At 46.5% G+C, this 20,598-nt stretch overlaps 1 protein-coding gene across 3 annotated transcripts; it reads left to right on the forward strand.

Annotated features, from left to right (window-relative positions):
• Positions 1-1,195: 1,195 nt before the first annotated feature.
• On the forward strand, positions 1,196-20,287 carry WSB2 (WD repeat and SOCS box containing 2). 3 transcript variants are annotated; one of them, XM_055405574.2, is made up of 9 exons: positions 1,196-1,344; positions 7,334-7,502; positions 13,027-13,271; positions 13,419-13,550; positions 16,300-16,400; positions 17,519-17,691; positions 18,396-18,506; positions 18,620-18,727; positions 19,322-20,287. In XM_055405574.2, exons 1-9 carry the CDS (start codon positions 1,332-1,334, stop codon positions 19,482-19,484), a joined length of 1,215 nt encoding a protein of 404 aa, XP_055261549.1. In that variant the 5' UTR covers positions 1,196-1,331; the 3' UTR covers positions 19,485-20,287. The 3 variants fall into 3 exon arrangements, with proteins under 3 accessions (XP_055261549.1, XP_055261547.1, XP_055261548.1); XM_055405572.2 differs by lacking the exon at positions 1,196-1,344 and adding an exon at positions 6,741-6,862; XM_055405573.2 differs by lacking the exon at positions 1,196-1,344 and adding an exon at positions 6,759-6,859.
• Positions 20,288-20,598: the final 311 nt, after the last annotated feature.

Below are 20,598 nucleotides of genomic sequence, written 5' to 3' on the forward strand. Positions count from 1 at the left end.
AACTGTGTCCATGGGGTCCCAAAAAGTCGGACACGACTGAGCCACTTTCACTCCATGTTTGTGTGTTTATTACCAGCTTCTGTTTTTCCAGCCCAACTCCTCTGTTTCTCTGGCTGTTTGCCCCCTACCCTCTACCCCTTATAGCCACAGCATTTTCGTTTTCCTCCTCCACTTTCCAATGGGCTTTCTTTCTCTGGTTCCCATTTTTTAATAAAACGACCCCTTCCACTGACCCTGCACTCAGCCCCTTTATTCCTCTACCGCGGCTCCCATTTAACCTCTGAGCTCCCTGCCCCCTCAGGTTCCCAGTTTTATTCCTCTCATTTCTTCCCTCTCTCCGGGGTTCCCAGACCCTCACCCTCCCACCCCAATTCTTTCCTCAGTCTTCGCTTTTTGTCTTCCCAATACTGATTCCTTGGGTTTTCTGGTTCACTTTGCAAACTGATTCCCGGCCCCCACGCACTCCGATTTTCACCCTGTCCCATCTCCCCCCATCTCCTCAGTTCCCCGATGCCTTTCCGTACCCCAGCCGTCGTTTTTCCCTCAGCTCCACCGCATCCCTTTTTTAACCCACACCTCCTCCCTCCATCTGCGATCCTTATTTGGCCCTTATAGTCCTCACCACTCCGTTTGACCCATCTCTCCCCCAGCCCGGCTTTCTGCCCCAGCTCCCCCGCCCCGTTTTCCACCCGCGCCCCGCTCCTCCCAGCTTTCCCGCAGGCGTGCCCTCTGCCCCCGGGTTCTCCCACCCCCGTGCCCTCGCTGGCCCAGCTCCCCGAGTCCCCCCCACCCGCGTTTTACCCTGCGGGCCTCACCTGCCCGCCTCCCACGCCGGCTTCTCGCTCAGTACCACCCTCGCCCGGGACTGATCCTGGCCGCACAGCCCCGCTTTCCTCCGGGCCCCAGCCCGGCCCCGGCTTAACGCGCCCCGCCCCCACGGTCCCCGGGACCAGGCGCCTCCAAACCCCGGGCTCTCCTGCCCGCCACGCTCCGCCTCTCCTTCTCAGTCCCGCTGCCCGCCCCCCGCGCTCGATCCGGCCCGAGGCCGCCGGCCCCCACACCGCCGACGCCCCGCCAGCCCTCGCCGGCCGCGGCCCCCGGGCCCGCCTGCCCGGCCCGCGGCGCCCGGCCTCTCGCCCGCCCCGGCCCCGCCCCCCGCGCGGCCCCGCCCGCGCCCGCCGCCATGTGACGGGAAGCAGCTGATGGCCTCTCCGGGCGGCGGCGGGCGCGGCGGCGGCGGGGCCGGGGCGGGGGCGCGCTGCGTGGGGGCGGCATGAGGGCCGGCGGCCCGGGGGGCTGAGGCGCCCGCCGCGAGGCCGCGCGCGTCCTCCATGGAGGCCGGAGGTGAGTGGGGCCGCGGCGCGCGCCCCCCGCCTGCGGGGCAGGGCCCATTCCCCGGGGGTGGGGGTCCAGGCGCGGCCGGGAACGGTTCGCGGGGGCGGGGTGGCGTGGGGCCCCGGGCCTGGGACGTCCGCGTCGGCCGGCGGCGAGGTGCACGCCCGGCGCCCAGCTTTGTTTCACTTTCGCTGTCAACGGCCCCCACCCCGTCTCCAAGCTCTCCCGTCTCCCGGCCGGACCCGGGGACTACGGGCCTCCGCGCAGCGGGGCTCCCCACCCCCGGGACCGTGGGGGGCGCCTGGGGCCGGACGCCACCGCCCGGTTGGGACGCCAGGCCCTCGGAGGGGTGGGTGTTTTGATTCCTGGGAGGGGGTGGGTGCCCAGGTGTCAGGTGACGCACTTGAGGTCTGGGTGGGAGCCCGCTCTGCCCCCATAGAAGCTGTGTGATTGTGGACGAGCCATTTAACACAAGTGTCTTTTGTATCTGCAAAATGGGCTAATAATAGTATCTGCCTTAGCGGGCGGTTGGGAGCTTCTCAAACTTGCCTGCGCGTGAAAATCGGGTCTGGAATTCCATTTGAAAACCCATATTGCGAGCCTGGTGACATAGATGGGGGGACAAGTTAGGATACACCGATGAGTGAGGTACTTGCCTTTATCATTGTTAATAGCTGTATGAGAAAACCGTGTGGAAGTCAGAGAATATTGGAAGCACTTGGAGGGTCAGCCCAAATGAACATACAGCCTCAGTGGGAATGGTGTGCTTGTGCTAAGGCCAAACCTCAAGGCGCGTGCTTCAGAATCTTTCCAACCACTTTGCCTCTAAACCCCACTAATATAGAAACTTGGGGTGGGCTTGTGGTTTATTCTGGGAGTCCCAACTCTTGAATATACTCCCTTGCTTAAAGGCAGTTTCCTTAGGGGAAATTTCAATGAAGGGGTCAAGGCCTGGGCTCAGAATTTGTTCCAGAACCTCTTTGTATTCTTCCAGTGAAGTGCAAGCTTCTTTCTGGTCTGGAAGATTTTGATTGTGGGTGATTTTATGTTTCCCTGACTCCTTGGATGGACTAGGGATTACTGGTGGGTGGGTGGGTTGAAATCAGGGGATTCCCCCAGGGTGGTGTAACTTTTTAATTTGGGAAGTGACATTTCTTTGTTCGCTGGAGTCAGGCATTCAATACCAGGTGTAGAGGTAGCTCTGTCTACTTTCCCATCTAGATAAGGGCTTTCTTTTCAGTGAGTGTTACCCATAGAACTCTTATTAAATGGCCTCTACTGTTTGTCTGAAATCTTATGTGAATCTTTTTCTAGCTTCCGCTGTCATTTCCATTGACTCCTTTTAGCTTATATCTGACAGTGATCTGGAGCTAGTCTCCCTTTTTAGCAGGAATCTGTTTCCAGTTCTGGATTTTCCCTAATGGTTGACGACTGTGTTTTGGGGTGTGGGCTGTTACTGAGAGCTGCCAAGCTACTGTTTTAAAAAAAGGTCAGTTTTATGTTCTTCTGAAACTGAATAAAGGCCATTGTGATGGGATTACAATGGGCAACAGTAGATATCTTCAGAGTAGTGGTTAGAATGCATTTATACGTTGAAATATTTATTGAGTATCTGCTGTATGTCAGGCACTCTCTAGGCCGGTGCTGGCTGATAGAACTATAACCTCAAGCCACATATGCAATTTGAAATGTTTTAGTAGCGGTCTTAAAAAAGTGAAACAGGTGGATTTAACCTTAAAATTAAATGTTTGTCAATCCAGCATATCTAAAATGTCATCTCAATATATAATCGTGATAAATTATTGAACATTTTTAGATTTTTGTTTTTGTACTGAGTCTTCAAAATAAAGCATGTATTGTGTAGCTAACAACCCATCTTAATTGGGACTTGCCACATTTCAGAAGGTTTGTAACCACATGTGGCTAGTGGCTACTGAATGGGACAGTGCAGCCTGATAGCAGTGAACAGTTTGAAGTGAGGATGGGGAAGAGAGAAACTACAGTCACCTAAAAACAAGCAGTCAAGAGAAGATGGGTGAGTGATGGTTAAAAGGAAAATTCAGTGCCATGAACGCAAGTCACTGGGCCACTTTGGGTAGTGAGACCAGGAAGGTCTCTCGGACGTTGACACCAGCACTGAGGCCTAATCTGGACAAGGCTCTGGGCCCAGCCAGGCCGAGTTTTCTAGGATGATGGAACGGCTAACGTAAAAATCCTAAGGCAGGATAAATCAAGCTTCCTGCCAGCTAGAGCCCTTCATAGCTTCCGTCTCTGTGTGCAGGCAAATTTCCTCCCACAGAAGAGGCCCATGGTACGTATCTTTCCACTCCGCTTGATTATCCAGACACATCCCAATGTTTAATTAGAAAGTTCGGATCCATAGGCCTTTTCACCAAGAAGGTCCAGGGTAGGTACAATCCTAGGTGAAGCTGGATCCTCTTGCCTCTGGGTTTTTTGTTTTGTTGTTGTTTTTTTCTTAAGTTCTGCACTAATTATGGCTTTCTCTTCCAGCTGCCAAGTTTAGTTTGGGCTCAGACTCTGTTTCAGAATCTTCATAGTTCCTTCATTTTTTTTATCTCCTTATTTTAGTCTTTGAATTCCCAAGCCTGAGATAGCAAGAGATTAAATCCCCAAATGACAGAAATAGAGTGTGAAATCTGGATATGGCTTATGTTTAAGAAGCATTTCATGTTAAATTTTTGGCAAAGACATCATAACAGTCTAAGGGACTTCATTTCATGTATATTATGGAGAGATACCATGTATATTTATTCCACAAATATTTACTGCTGGCCTGCTGTCTGCCAGGAACTCTGCTAGGCACTGGAGATAAACATACAAGGTCCCTACTCTGTGGCATTGATGTCCTAGTTGGAAGGTGACAGATAATGATCACAATGGTGTTTGTGCTGTAAAGAAAATAAAGTGAGAAGTTATGAAGAACCTTGACTTGGGATCAGAGAAGGGTTGTCTCTTCACATATTCTAAGGTGAGAGAATAGCTGATGCAAAGACCCTGAGGTTGGAACTAATTGAGCACCACCAAGGGGTGAGAAAAGGCCTGTGTGCAGGACTTCTAGGGCAGGGTGAGGTTTTTATTCTGAGATGGATCGAAACTGATCACTGAGAGGTGAGTAGAATGGTTGGTGGGGGCCAGAGAGGGGGCTAGGAGAGCAGTCAGAAGCGACTTAGAGATAATGTTGGATAGATGAGCTGATATTGATGAGATGGTGTTACATAGTTGAGAATAAACAGCTATGAGGTGGAGGGAAGTTAGGTTTGCCAAGTCTTTTGGGAGCAGGCTTGATAGAATTTGTTCATGGGTCTGGATTGGGAGGTCAAGAAAAGAGACAAGTCGGGGATGACCCCTTTTCATATTGTGTGGAGCCTGCGTGGCGTTGAAAGGATGGATGACATGCATATCCTGGAGGAAGCGAACCAAGTGTGGCTCTTAGACCAAGATGGAATAAAGTCTGGTGATAAAAATGTACCTCCAGGTCAATGTCGTTTAATATTTGACTACTCCTGGTTTCTCAACCTCAACACCATTCCATTGACCATTTTAAGCAAAATAATTTTTTTCTTGTGGGAGTTGGGGGCGGTCGTCCTGTGCGCTGTAAGATGTTTAGTAGTGTCCCTGGCCTCCACCCATTAGATACTAGGAGCACCGCCCCCCAGAGAAGGCAGTGGCAACCCACTCTGGTCATTACTCTTGCCTGGAAAATCCCATGGACGGAGGAGCCTGGTAGGCTGCAGTCCATGGGGTCGCTAAGAGTCGGAAATGACTGAGCGACTTCACTTTCACGCGTTGGAGAAGGAAATGGCAACCCACTCCAGTGTTCTTGCCTGAAGAATCCCAGGGACGGGGGAGCCTGGTGGGCTGCTGTCTCTGGGGTCGCACAGGGTCAGACACGACTGAAGCGACTTAGCAGCAGCAGCACCACCCCCACCCCCAGTTGGAACAACCAAAATATTTCCAGATATTGCCACATGTCCCCAAGGGACAGAAGTGCCCCCAACTGAGAACTGGATTACATGAAGGAATCATTGAGAGGGTAAGGCCTTGTTACCTTAAGATACCTAGAAATAATGAGAATAAAGAAAACACCACAGGATTGCTGCTTAACGTTGAGTCTTGTTTTCGATTTGAAATATAAAATAATGTCCTACCATGCAAATATTCACATCCAGAGGAGTATGCTCGATTACACAAGTAATTGTATAAGTGAAGGGATCACATGTACAAAAATACAAATTTCTAGGAGGAATTACCTCGGCCTGTACAAATGCCGGTTTAGACAGAAACAGACCTAATATTTCAAAACCTAGATTTCCACATAGAACCTCGGGGAATGAATATTCTCTACAAAGGAAACTTTTAAAATTTTCTTTAAATACGAAGCCACAAAGTCTTGATATAACTTTTTAAAATTCTATTTAAAGATAATTTTCAGCAAAATATATCCATGTAAATAAGATGTACCCCTGTATTTTCCTATAATTCATACATCAGGAAATATTATATATATATATGCACACATAAAAATATTATATACATATATGCATGTTTACCATCTCATTCATTGAATCTAAGAGATCATGGATTGTATTGCCATTATGTATCACTGAAAAAAATACTGCCTATTAAACTATGAGAAGTCATCACTTGACTCATCCTGATTTTAACAAGGTCAAACTATGAGAAGACGTATAGAGATATGTCCTAAAATATACAAAACAGGAGCTGTTAAATTAGTATCTATCTGGTAACAGCTATGAAAGGGTCAGTCTCAAAACTGCTAAAGTGGAACATACTCATCAGACAGTGACCTCATTCAGGATGGAAGCCAGTTTTTGTACTCATATGTATCACAATCAAAGGATCAGTTCTGAAGGCCTTGAACTAACAGTCTTTGTCAGCCATTGAGAATCTTCTGTCAGAGGATAGAGCTGAACTAGGGACTGCCCTTCAGGTCGATGAAGAAGCACCAGTCCAGCCCCCACCCTTCACCCCGAGAAACAAGGATTGAATTGGCTTGATGTTTGAAGGAGGCTGTATAAATTCCGAGCTGGAAATGGGGTTGGGGCAGAGGGAATTGATAACTACAGGTGAGCAATGAAATAAACAGGGTAGGACTTATTTCCGCTTTGATAGTGTGAGATCTGAGTACGCTTTTCAGTTGCTAATCTCGGTGGGATTCTCATAAACAGAATGTGAGTCCAGGTGTAAACTCAAATGAGCTACTTGGGGCATGACAGGGAGACCTGTGTGGCCAGCACGCGGCATGGACCAGAAAGGGGAGGCTGGGGCCAGTGGAGTGGGGAGGAAGGTTGCCTTTAGTGGTAGGCAAGTGGGTGCCTTGGAATGTATTTGAAAGAAATATTGTGATGTAATGTGTGTTTCAGCTTTAGCAGGGTCCCTAGGGGCAGGAAAAGAAAAAGAATCTTGTAAAAAACCTGGGCAAGATGGGATGAAGATTTAAGCCAAAACAGAGAGGAGATGGAAGAGGAGGGCAGATCAAGAGGTGGTGAGCAGGGCCAGTGTTAGCCTTGGTGATGGGAGGGATGCTGGCAAGTGAGGGGAAGCCTGTGCGTTTCAAAGACTCCTTTCGGGAGAGAACTTAAGTACACGTGAAGGCCTCCTGATCAGTACCTTCTAGCTCGATCCTTGCCTGGCCTATCTCCTTTCTTCCTCTTTGGGCTTTCATGGGAAAACGAGGCCCGCCTTCACTGGGTTCACCCTGACAAAGGTTACTCTGAGTCATGGTTAACCAGCAGTGCCAGAACTGAGTAACCCCACTGGAATTTGGCCTGTGGCTACTGTTATTGCCTCAGGTCATTTAAATGACAACTCCCTCCGGGAATCCAGACTGTCACTTTTTGCCAGGGGACGACCTCTGCTTTCCTGTGTCTGAGTCAGCAAGGTGCTGGGGGGCTGGGCTCTGCCTTTTCCGGTGAGGCAAGGGTGCCCTCTTGAAGTATGCTGTCTCCTGCCCCAGAGGAGCCGCTGCTGCTGGCCGAACTCAAGCCCGGGCGCCCCCACCAGTTTGATTGGAAGTCGAGCTGTGAAACGTGGAGTGTTGCCTTCTCCCCGGATGGTTCCTGGTTCGCCTGGTCTCAAGGACACTGCATTGTGAAGCTGATCCCCTGGCCGCTGGAGGAGCAGTTGTAAGTTCTTTCACACCCAAAGGAATGAGGAAGTCCTGGGGAACTTTCCCAAATGACTTCCTGCCCAAGAGCAGGAGAGGGAAGGTGGCCGGACAGTTGAGAAATTGATCATCGGGGTTTCCAGGGGCCTTCATCCTGTACCTGTGAAACCTCATTCTGTTGATGGCCCCAAGTGTTTTTTTTAACAGCTTTATTGAGGTATAATTTACATACTATACAATTTTCCCACTTAAAGTGTACAGTTAAATGACTTCAGTATATTTACAGAGTTGTGCATCCATCATCATGACCAATCTTAGAGCGTTTTTGTCACCCCCAAAAGAAACCCATCATTCTTTAATACCCTTCCCCTTCTCCTCTCCAGCCCTGACCAGCTTCTAATCTACTTTCTGTCTTTAAAAATTTGCCTATTCTAGGCATTTCACACGAATCAAATTGTACATTATGTCATCTTCTGACTGGCTTCTTTCATTTAGGTTACTATTTTGTTGGTTATCTTGTGTTTTAGCATGCTCCGTGACTTAATTTTCCTTTATTGCCAAATGATATTCGATTTTATGGAGATGTCACATTTTGTTTTATATGTTTATCAGCTGGTGAGCATTTAGGTTGTTTTCACTTTCTGGCTATTAAAAAGTATGCTGCTGCGAACACTTCCATACTGGTTCTTGTATGGATTTATGTTTTTGTATCTTGTGTGGATGTATGTTTTCATATATGTTTAACCATTTGAGGGCATGTCAGGCTGGTTTTCAGAGTGGTTGCACCATTTTATAATCCCAGCAGCAGTGTTGGAGATTCCCAGACTTTCCACATCCTCACCAACACTTGCAGCATAGCCATCGGAGTGGGTGTGAAGTGGCATCTCATTGTGGCTTTGATTTGCATTTCCCTATTGACTGCTGATCTTGCGCCCCCCACCCCCACCAGTGTGCTTACTGGCCCTTTGCCTATCTTTTTGGGAGAAATGTCTGTTCAGATCCTTGGTCTATTTTAAAATTGGCTAGTTGCCTTTTTTGTTATCAACCATTGTTTCTGATGTTAACTAGCTTTTCTTTCTCTGGGCTGGACAAGTCTCAGTGTTTGAAGGCTGTGAGCTCCCGGTCAGAAGGCCCAGTATCTGCATTTTTTTCATTTGTCTCAGGGCAACTCTATGTCTGTATTTATTTATTCAGCCAGCATTTTTTGCAAATCTCCCTTTCCTGACCAGGAGCCAAGGGCTGAGAATTCTGAAATATATCAAGCATGGCCCCTGCCCTTGAAGGTCTCATTTGTTTTGCTTTAAGCATTTTATAAGTCGCATAAAAAAGTTTTTCATAAGTTCAGTCTGAAACTTGTTGCCTTGATAATAGGTAATGCTGATGCATGTTTGCTGAGATGAGTACTTTGCACGCTACAGGGGTTGAGGGGTGTACATTTGTGCTATTTCTGGAAGGAAGGCCATTGCAACGATCTTAAAACTGTTCTTCCTGCAATCAAAAAATCTCAGAAATGAGGTCATCCATTTATTTGTTTTTAAAAAAATTTTTATTGACATATAGTTGATCTACAATGTTGTATTATTTTCTGCTGTACAGCAAAGTGCATCAGTTATACATACACATTTATCCACTCTTTTTAGATTTTTTTCCCATATAGGTTATTATGGAATATTGAATAGAGTTCTCTGTGCTGTATAGTTGGTACTTATTCGTTATCTATTTTATATTTAGCAATGTGTATATGTCAATCCCAGTCTCCCAATTTATCCCTCACCATTTTTTCCCCATAACCATAAAATTATTTTCTACATCTGCAACTCTATTTCTGTTTTGTAAAATAAGTATATTTGTACCATTTCTTTTAGATTCTACATATAAGTGCTATAACATGTTATTTGTCTTTCTCTAACTTACTTCACTCAGTATGACAGCCTCTAGGTTCACCCATGTTGCTGTAAATGGGAGGTCATGTATTACATACACTGGTTTTCAACATGAAATTAATCATATGATAGGCAAAAATCAGAAATAGCTTAAAATCTGGTAACGAGAAGAACAGTTAAGGAAACTATGGCATTGCCATCTGATATTTTTGCAGCCATCAAAGATTGCAGTGTATGCTTTTTTTTTTAATGTTTATTTATTTACATTTGTGTTTGGTCTTCATTGCTGTGCAAACGTTTCTCTAGTTGTGGCGAATGGGGGCTACTCTGTAGTTGTGGTTCGAGAGCTCCTCGTTACTGTGGCTTCTCCTGTTGCAGAGCATGGCTCTAGGTTGCTTTGGCTTCAGTTGTTGCCACACAGTGGGCTCAGTAGTTGCAGCGCCTGGGCTCTAGAGCACAGGTTCCATAGTTGCTCCACAGCATGTGGGATCTTACTGGATCAGGAATCAAACCCATGTCTCCTGCATTGGCAGGGGCATTTTTTACCACTGAGCCACCAGGGAAGCCCTGTTTTTTGTTTTTTTTTAAATCACATTTTTCAATTCCTTCTACACTCGTTTAATGAAAATGTCAAGATCATTCCTTATTTATTAATCCCCTAGTCTAAATGCAAGGGATTCAGCTTCGTATCCAGACTTGGGTCTGATGCAGATTTAGTCTGAAAGATAATTTTTTTAAAAAGCATAAAGTGGAAAATCTGTTATTTCACTTCTGTATTCAAATATATATGTATTACTAGACATAAATATATCTTTCCCATATTAATTAGGGAAAATAGAAATTTGAGCATTAATCCTTTTTGTGTATCTTTTAATATAATGAAGGGAATATTGTTTAGAATGTTAAATGGCATGTTACTTATTTTAGGGAAAAATATATTTTGAAGAGTAATAACTTGAGGAAATATTTACAGTACAAGGCTTACTCAGAAAAGCAAGCTATGAAACTCTATGCAGTATGATCCCAAATTTGTTTTTGAAAAACATGTATATACATAAATAAAAATTCATGATACAGTGTTTACTGTGGTTAGAGTGGTGTTCAGCTCAGTCACTCAGTCATGTCTGACTCTTTGCAACCCCACGGACTGCAGCACGCCAGGCTTCCCTGTCCATCACCATCTCCCGGAGTTTGCTCAAGCTCATGTCCATCGAGTCGGTGATGCCATCCAACCATCTCATCCTCTGTCGTCCCCTTCTCCCACCTTCAATCCTTCCCAGCATCAGGGTCTTTTCAGATGAGTCAGTTCTTCGCATCAGGTGGCCAAAGTATTGGAGTTTTAGCTTTACCATCAGTCTTTCCAGTGAATATTCAGGGCTGATTTCCTTTAGGTGGACTGGTTGGATTTCCTTGCAGTCCAAGGGACTCTCAAGAGTCTTCTCCAACACCACAGTTCAAAAGCATCAATTCTCAGAGCTCAGCTTTTTTTATAGTCCAACTCTCACATCCATACATGACTACTAGAAAAACCATAGCTTTGACTAGACGGATCTTTGTCGTTAGGATCTGGGTAATTTTTATAATTTTCTCATTTCCAAAATTTCCCCATTTTCCACTATTATTTTTATAGTTTGAAATAATTGTTATTTTAAAAGTTCTTTAAAAGAAAATCTGAGTCCTTTATATTCTTGTTAGGATTGTTACACACTTAAGAAATCATACAGTGCTTTCAAGATTGAGCAAATAATTGATATTAATGAAATAATGTACTACTTTTAGAAATAATATTTTCAGACACTTTAATTTTGATGAATTTAAGTTCTAATGACTCTACCTGGGTCCCGAGCCACCCCCTGCCTTCCACGTAGCTCACCCTTTGATTTCATTGCAGACTCTGAAGTCCAAGGCATTTGCTGGACACTAGGCTAGGACACCCAAGACTTGGCTCTGATTCTGCCTGCGATTTTGTGGCCATGGGAAAGTTACCTTTATCCCAAGCATGGAGATTTTAATATCTTGTTCTAGAAAAAAAATTTGTGATGTTAAAATGAATTCATATATAAATGTGCCTTAATTCCTTTGGAGTCAGGTAGCTACGGATGCATCTCTTAATTCAAATATAGAAGTTAGGATTTTATGAAAGAAATAAAAGGTAACTTTGGAGGTTCCAAGCTATCCTGCAGAGCTCTTGCATGGCCAACTCAGGCTCCCAAGTCAGAGCCGGGCAGGTCTTTGAAGTGCACGTGTTGGCCTGTCTGGGGCTACGTGTGCACTGGGCAGCCTTCATTGAAAAGACGTTCACTGTCATATTCAGGTGTTCTGTCAGAATGACAAATTTTCAGAGCACATTTGGCCATTTAGACCAGGAGTCAGCAAACTTTTTCTTTAAAGACCCAGATAGTAAATATTTTGGCTTTGGGGGCATTTGTCTCCATCAGGACAAGTAATCCTCGATGAGATGCAGGCAAACAAGCAGACTTCATGTTCGAAACGGACTGCCTGCCTGGTCACTCCCTGCCAGCCTCTGCTGTGGAATAATAGGGTTTCCGGAGCTGAAAGAACCTACACTGGCCTCAGACTCTTGCTGCCAGTTTTGTAGGTGAACTTGGTTAAAGTTCTTGAATATATTTCAACCACGCAATTGACAAAAGCATGATTTACCTAACTTTTGGGGAACAAATGGAATACAGAAAGAGGTTCAGCTGCATGTACGTCGACTATAGGACTTTTCATGGAAATGAGTTCCAGCTTTTATCATCGCCGTTCCTTCAGTTTGATAAACCCGAGAGTGTGGTTAGAGTCAGACAGAAAAGCAGGACTGAGTACTTGCACTGGTAAAGTATACCGCAGACCAGAAACTGCATTTGCGGGCTGAATGGCAGGGCAATTTAATTGCTTGTTCCTTTGAGAAATATGTGAGGCAGAGTGTGGGCTGGGCCCTGTTTCTTAGGGGTAGAGTCTTATTTAGCTTGTCTAGGCCTGTGTTTCAGCATAAGTAGAAGGTAAAAGGCAAGGCTTGGGCTACAAGATCTTTGAGGTCAGTGTACCTCTGAACAGCTCTGAGTTCTTTCCTTGATGCCCTGCTGGTTGGTTCCTGGGCTGGAAGAGTCATCAGAAAAGAAATGAAAGAGCCTCACTTATGGATCAGAGCAAAGTGAGGGAAGGTGGAAATCGTGTGTACTAAGCAAACAGTTGGCCACAAAGGGGTTTATTTTTCTGCTCCTAGGGTGCTTTCTAAGCTAGAGATAAAGGAGTGTTATGAGGCAGGCGAGTAGCAAATGGGTAATCAGGCTCTGAGTTCTGTCCTAGTTCCAGACCTACAGCATGCTTTCTTTCTCGTGGGGAACACTGAATGTCTCTCTCCTTCCATGCACCAAAACCCAGGAGAACTTTCCAAAGAAGAGAATGACTCCCTGGAGCATCTGTGATCTAGTTCTCCCACAAGGTAGAACACCCCACTGCAGAGCTGTCAGAAGTGGAATGAGCCACGGCCAATGAAGTCCCTGTTACACACATTCTAAAAAGAAACAGGAAGAAAAGTCATGCTAGAATTCACCAGAGTTGTTTCTAGGACTTCGAAGGCTTAGATACCCCAGAGTGAAAGGTTGGTTGACTTGGTGGCAGTTTCAGATTCATTAAGAACTCTTCTGCTTTCCCTAGCATCCCTAAAGGGTTCGAAGCCAAAAGCCGAAGCAGCAAAAATGAGACAAAAGGGCGAGGCAGCCCAAAGGAGAAGACACTGGACTGTGGGCAGATTGTCTGGGGCTTGGCTTTCAGCCCATGGCCTTCTCCACCCAGCAAGAAACTCTGGACTCGCCACCATCCGCAGGTGCCAGACGTCTCTTGCCTGATCCTTGCTACTGGGCTCAATGATGGGCAGATCAAGATTTGGGAGGTACAGACAGGTAGGTCATTTCTGGCTGGGATCAAGGCCCCCAGGGCTCGCTTGCACATTCTGATTAGGGACGGCCTGTTGACCAAGGGATGTGGCCGTGACCGGAGGACCAGGGCTTCGTCTCCCCCTGACTTAGTGCCCCGCTCTCTCACGCTAGGGCTCCTGCTTTTGAATCTTTCCGGCCACCAGGATGTCGTGAGAGATCTGAGCTTCACACCCAGTGGCAGTTTGATTTTGGTTTCTGCATCTCGGGATAAGACTCTTCGCATCTGGGACCTGAATAAACATGGTATGGAGGTGAAGGGATGACTTGGAAGCCCCCATATACTCTCTATTTGCCCCTCTCTCTGCTTGACCAGTGTCATTTTATCCAGAACAGTGTTTCTCAACCTTTTTTCTATTAGTGCCTCCTAAGGAGACTTTTTAGACATACTTTTCCTAGTCACCTCTCCCCCCACCCCCACTACCTGGGAGATTTTCATACCAGAGATACACTGTGTATCTGTTCAGGTGCTGAATGCCTATCTATGCTTTGTACATAAAATAGGTAAGATTTTTCTGACCATCAAGAACAAGTTTTCACCGCTGATGAAAATACATGGTATAGAATAGGTTTTCTCAGCTCTGGCACTCTTGAACTTTGGGCTAGATAATTCTTTGTAATGGGCCAACCTGTGGGTTCTGAAGCAGAATACTTCTCGTACCCGTGAGACGCTAGTAGCACCTTCTCCAGTGGTAACGACCAAAAATGTCTTCAGACATCGCGTGGTGTTGAGAACCAGTGACTGAGAAGAAGTCATCCATGTTGGGTACTTCCTGTTAGAGATACAGTTGGAATCTAGGTTAGAAGAATTCTCTCAGGCTAGGGGTGGGGTGGGGCAGGGTGTTCATTTCTCCTTTAAGCAGAACAGTATCCAGGAGTGGCCTGATGAAGAATTCCATTCATCTCTGGTGTTGATCCTTAGCTGGAATGGTGACACAGGGAAGAGGAATTTATTTCCAGGATATATCTCCCTCATGTGGGCAGAGACGTGGCTGTGGGGGGAGGTGGCAGAAAGAGGAAGTGGCAACGTGGCCGTGAAGTGCACACTTGTCCCCTGACCGTGCAAAGTCCAAGTTGTGACTGTTCCAGCTCCAGCTTACCTGTTCCTTTCCTCAGAAACAAACCTGATAGCTTGTCAGACAACTAAGGAGGTGCTTGTGGTGGCCTTACCTGGAGGCATCTCATCACACAGAGAGCCCTGGGGCCTTTTCTGCCCGTTGCTGTGGAGCTTGGAGTTGCGTGGTCCGAGGTGGGCCTGCAGACTGGGAGGACTGCTCAGAGGCAGCACCATTGATAATGTGTGTCCACAGGCAGCTTGCCACCACCTAAGGCAAGGAGGGGAAGGGGACCGAGAGTGGGCAGAATGGCCTAGGCCAATTACTGGGGCTTTTCAAGGAGAGAAGGGACAGAGCTGTGTCTCTAGGTGCCCGGTCTTGCCTTGCTGCCCTTCCTTGATATATTCACTCACACCTACCCGGGGGCAGGTGCTCTTCTTACAGCTAAAGAAACCATGACTTTAAAAAATGTATTTCCAATATATACTCACACATACACATAAATCCATAAATGCACATGTATGACCATAGCCATTCACCCCCTTTGTTGGGGTTTCTCCCCCTGAGCTGTTTCACTTCCCCTCACCTACATTCCTCCATAATCACCCCTGTGGTGCTGTCACCCATGCTGAGCCTTCCATGTTCTCGTCCGTGTTTTTCTCTGTACTTACACGATCTATTCAGACACTCACGTTTCCGTTCATGGATTTGGGGGGTAATTGTCTCACAAAAATGGAATCTCATTTTTTACATTTTTTTGCATCTTGCTTTTTTTTTTTAAATTAAACACTCCATGGAAAATCTAGTTCCTTAATTTCATGTGGCTTAACAGCTGGAATACTACCTTTTATCCATCCATTCCTCTGTTGGGCATTTGATTTTTTCCCAAAATGGAGATCTGGAGAGATGAAACGAGTGTCCCAGCATAATGCGCTGAGTAGACAGTGGAGCCAGGGTTCAAGCCCAAGTTTGCCTGCCTCAGAGTACGTGGCCCTAATGACCCTGCACCACTGCTCATCCGTTCATCCTGGCGAGGTGTGGAGAGGGGGATCCTGTGACCGGGGGAAACCGTTACAGAGCGTAAATGACAGAGAATTGAAGGTCTCAAATTTGGGAGGATGCTTCAGAGTAATCCAGGTGGTTGGGGGACGTGGAAAGAATCCGTTCCGTTCCGTCGGTCAGTCGTGCCCGACTCTTTGCGACCCCGTGGACTGTAGCCTACCTGACTTCTCTGTCCATGGGATTCTCCAGGTAAGAATACTGGAGTGGGTTACCGTTTCCTTCTCCATAGTCTGCTATGAAAGGAACGCGTCCAATCTAATCTGCAGCCAGCCCTTATCCCGTTGACCTTGTGGATTTTGGTGAAGCAGTTAGTAATGATTTCCCTTGGGCATTGTAATGTCATGTTAATAGGTTTCAGGCATTTAAATGACAAGTCTTGTCATATGTCTCTGCATTAAAAAAGGAGCCCAAATCTAGAAAGATAGTACTGATAAAACCTATTTGCAGGGCAGCAGTAGAGATGGAGACATAGAGAACAGACTTGTGAACACAGTGAGGGAAGGAGAGGGTGGGATGAATGGACAGAGAAACGTGGAAACATATACACTACCATATGTAGAAGAGATCGCCAGTGGGAATTTTCTGTATGACTCAGGGAGCTCAAACCTATGCTCTGTGACAATCCAGAGCGGGTGGGAGGGAGGTTCAAGAGGGAGGGGACGTGTATATACCAATGGCAGATTCATGTTGATATATGGCAGAAACCAACACAATATTATAAAGCAACTATCTTACAAATTAAAAAGGGGGGAGTGTGGGCTCAGCTGCTGGAGAACCGCTGGATATAGCAGGTAGGCAGGCCACCACCGCTGGCTTTTGGGCTTCCTGCTTTGTGGTTCTGGGAGTTGGCTAACCATGTGCTCCCACTTCTCTGCCAGGTAAACAGATTCAGGTGTTATCGGGCCACCTGCAGTGGGTTTACTGCTGTTCCATCTCACCAGACTGCAGCATGCTATGTTCCGCGGCTGGAGAAAAGTCGGTGAGTCTCAAACTAGGGGTGCCCTTTGCCGTGTTGCTTCAGTTCCATGAGACGTGGAGGCCTGTGTGTGAGAGGGTGAGCAAGCCACTGTCCTCGAAACTCGCCTGCAGATCCACCCCAGCGGGAGCCGTGCTGCCCGTTGAGGCCCCTCCTGCATGCCTGCCTTCTGATTTGCACTGTGACATGGACCTGCTCCATCACTGGAGGGCCATTTGCCTTCACAAGATGGGAAAGTGGTGCTTTTTAAATGTCTTTCCCCCTCAGAGTCTGAAGATTTTAAAAGTTGCAACCCACACTTGGATCCATATTTCCTTTGAACCATCTAATCTGAATCCATCTGATTAGGATTTCCATTTCAAATCATAAAACATACAGAACCTTCTTGAACTTTGTCCTGAAATCCTGTCTACAGAAAAGTACTGGAAACCCAGGAACAGTTTGGAAACCGTTTGAGTTTTGTGTCTGCATCAAGCTGTTGGTTGCTATGACTGACTTGGGAAAGTTAAGAGTCCACTATTTGGTACAGCCCAGGAGGTTAATCATTGATTTGAGGTTTGGAACTAGGTGAAAGTGAGAGTTTTCTTGAAGAAAAAAATTATTCTTCTAATGATTCTCGGAAGTTTTAAGTTAATGAGCCAGGTCAGACCTATAGCTCTGGGGCAGATTTCTGTGGTCCTGTAAACCAAAGAAGGGTATCAGATGGCTCTGTTGGGTGCCCTGGAATTCACCTCTGACCCGTTTTTGGTTTTAAGTGAAAGGGCAAGATAGCAACTGGCTTAGGTCTTCAGCATGCATTGCCCTACTTGCTAAGAGAGCTCAGAAGCAGAACCCAGATACCTCCCCTGAGCTGTGTTGGCGGCCATCTTCCTGAAGTCAGTCAATTGATCTCCCTTAAAGTAAGCATCTTGAGCACGTCCCTTGCTTAGGTGCCTCAAGAATTTAAACCCATCACTTTATTTAAGCCCAAATGACGCGCTCTGGAAGAAACTTAGAAGAGTGGGTGGAGGGCTTGGCTTCCCCTGGCTGTAGAGCCGGGAGAGGCAGGGCTATACCTTCCCCTCACTGGTCATGTCCTGAGTGCTGTCTCCACCCTGACCAGGCACCTGCTCTTCCCACAGGTCTTTCTGTGGAGCATGCGTTCCTACACATTAATCCGGAAGCTAGAGGGCCACCAGAGCAGCGTGGTGTCTTGTGACTTCTCCCCTGACTCTGCCTTGCTCGTCACGGCTTCTTATGATACCAATGTGATCATGTGGGACCCCTACACTGGCGAGCGGCTGCGATCACTTCAGTAAGGACCACTCCCCTGCTTCAGCTTCCTGGTGGGGTGACCGATGAGAAACCTATCTTGGTGCAGGACACAGTGTGGTCCTGCTTATTCTAAGGCACTGGTGTACAGCAGTGTTTGTCAGTGAAGTTCTCAAATGAGCCCCCAGTGCCTTCAAGTCTCCTGTGATCGGAGGCTCACTGTATTGCTTGGATTCAGCGTTATGAAACCCACAGTGACTCTCTCTTTCCATTTACTAATAACTGTAGTAGCAGGTTCAGAATGATCCTCTTATCGAAACTGTTATTTCCAAAGTGAGTTTTCATGTTCTCACCAACTTGGTCTCCTTTTCCTCTTTGTCTCTTTGTTTTCTGAAGCAAATAATAGGTAGTTCTATAATTATCATGTATCTTAGCCTAAAAAAGACTTTCAGTTTGTACTGGGGCATTGAAGTGAGGGCTGACCTACTTTGCATAAGGAAATTAGCACAGGGAGTGTTGGTAACTCTTCAGCCCTCTCCATGAGACACTGGAGCTATGAAATGCACTTGTTTCCAGTTGTCTTTTACCCAGTCTGCAAATCCCCAGGTTTTCCACATAAGGTCTAAGATATGTCTGGAACCTCTTCGTGGCCGATGCAGTTTGGCCTCCTGCCTGGGGATGAACACTGAAGGGTGGAGGGTGGCCGGAACTCCAGGCCCACCTACTGTCCTGTGTCCTTCTTCTCAGCCACACCCAGCTCAACCCCCCCATGGATGACAGCGACGTCCACATCAGCTCCCTGAGATCTGTGTGCTTCTCCCCTGAAGGCTTGTACCTCGCCACGGTGGCAGATGACAGGTAATGAAGAGAAACCTCTTTATGCAGCCTCAGAGCCAAGTGCTTGAAAGGACTTGTACCATCACCTTTGGGGTCTGACCTCAGGCCTACTGACATGTCCCATTCTCCTGCAGGCTCCTCAGGATCTGGGCCCTGGAACTGAAGACTCCGATTGCATTTGCTCCTATGACCAATGGTCTTTGCTGCACATTTTTTCCACACGGTGGAGTTATTGCCACAGGGTATGTATCTGTTAGCTGAACAGATGGGTAGCGATTTCTGCTGAGTATTCCATGCAGCTCTTTAAGGAAAGCATCTAGAATTTTCTTGCCTATGAGGAAGGCTTTAAGGAAATCTAAGATTACATAAAATTCTAATATTCACTTCTGCCAGTGTAGTTTATCATTCACTTTTAATATTTAACCTAAATGTAATGAAAGACCTACAATTCATGCTACCTGACAGGCCAAGTCTGCAAGGAAACAGAAATTAAGATGATGCAGAATTTATATGGGAAACCATTTTTGCAGAGACCACCTTACAGGGAACATCTGTAATTCAGTAAGTGGCGCACTGCCCCATAACATTTGAAGCCATAGTATGATTTATAAAGGCCTGCATTCCCAGAGATAGCATTTTGGAATCAAAGGTGTCTAGAGTTCTCGTAATGCTCTCAGCAGCCTTAATTATTCAGCACCACAACCTCTACATGTATTTCCAAGGTCCAGGTTGCATTTCACTCTCTGCAGTCTCCTGCCAGTGCAAGTCAGTAGAAATGTTAATAACTATCACAGTGAAAAAGACATTTCCTAGGTCTGTCTTCTGTTTCATTTCAGGACAAGGGATGGCCACGTCCAGTTCTGGACGGCTCCTAGGGTCCTGTCATCACTGAAGCACTTATGCCGGAAAGCCCTTCGAAGTTTCCTCACGACATACCAAGTGCTAGCACTGCCAATCCCCAAGAAAATGAAAGAGTTCCTCACGTACAGGACTTTCTAAGCCAGTCTCCATAGTCTTACTTGTTTTCTTTGTAGCAGGATAAATCTTCCCGACAAAGGAGTAGGTGGAATAATGGGCCAAACATCTGGCCTTGGGTTGAAATACAATTTCTGTTTGGGAAGCTGTGAACAGAATGTAGCAAAGCCAGATTCCAGTGGACCCGCCGGGGCCTCTTCCCCAGGACACATGAGTGTCAAGTCATAGAAGAGGGACAGTGATGGAGCCTGAGCTTTACCTTCAGTCCACTTATGCACAGCAGTGCTGGGCCCTCTGGTCATTTTGATTCCGAGTGCAGTTAAGGAGTTGTTTCACTGAGGGGGCACCTGGGCCTCACACCTCTGTGGCAGCAAGAAAAGTTACCACTCCCTTGACTGGAGTGTGGCTTCTGCCAAGTATCTGCCACTGATCCAGATGCAGAAGTTGTGTCCTGGTCAGAGGGGCTCTGATATGAGCAAGGGCTCTCCTTCCCCCTGCTCCCCTCTGGCCCGCAGGACAGGTGTCATAGAGATGTCTGGTGGGAGGCATTATCAGCTCAAGTCCAGGTGACTTAAGAGGCCATGCTCCTGATAGACAGTAGATTTGGCTTTTTTAAAAAAATAATGGTGTGCATGTGACGGAGGTGACAGATTTGTGTGTCAGGTTACACAGAACGTATTCCTCAACTGCATGACTGTTCCAGTGGCTACTGAGTTATCTGTCAGTTGTTTGCCAGTTAGCATATTTATTTGTATTTCCTCAACAGATGTTAAGGTACAGCTGTGTTTTTCTCAATGGTATCTAAAAACCATAGTACTCAATTCCAACAGTTGTGAAGATGTCTCTTCTTAATTGTGTGAAGAATTGGTGTCGTCATCATTTCAGCTGATTTTCTTCTGTACGAGATCTGACTTGACTGCTTCAACTCATTGGACTCATCAGCCAATCTCAACTCTGCCCCTAAACACAACTAGCTCCTTAAAAGTACTGTTCTCCTTCAGTGGTGTATAGTTATCTAATCAAGACACCTCATTCAAACAAAATCTGCCTTTGGAAAATTTAATATATTTTAAATTATTTTAAAAGAAATGCAACATCTTATCCTTTGGCTTTCTTACTAGATGCTTTGTGGAGGCCT

This window comes from Moschus berezovskii, chromosome 19 (genome assembly GCF_049115385.1).
Source record: "Moschus berezovskii isolate FMDL1 chromosome 19, NW_MosBer_1.0, whole genome shotgun sequence".
Taxonomy (NCBI): Eukaryota; Metazoa; Chordata; class Mammalia; order Artiodactyla; family Moschidae; genus Moschus; species Moschus berezovskii.

Excerpts from the sequence above, each read along its gene's own strand:
- WSB2 (XM_055405572.2), top strand. The coding sequence starts at position 6,835 with ATGGAAGAGGAGGGCAGATCAAGAGGTG. Across the intron at positions 7,503-13,026 it reads TGGCCGCTGGAGGAGCAGTT|CATCCCTAAAGGGTTCGAAG; the intron begins GTAAGTTCTTTC and ends TGCTTTCCCTAG. Across the intron at positions 18,728-19,321 it reads GGTGGAGTTATTGCCACAGG|GACAAGGGATGGCCACGTCC; the intron begins GTATGTATCTGT and ends GTTTCATTTCAG.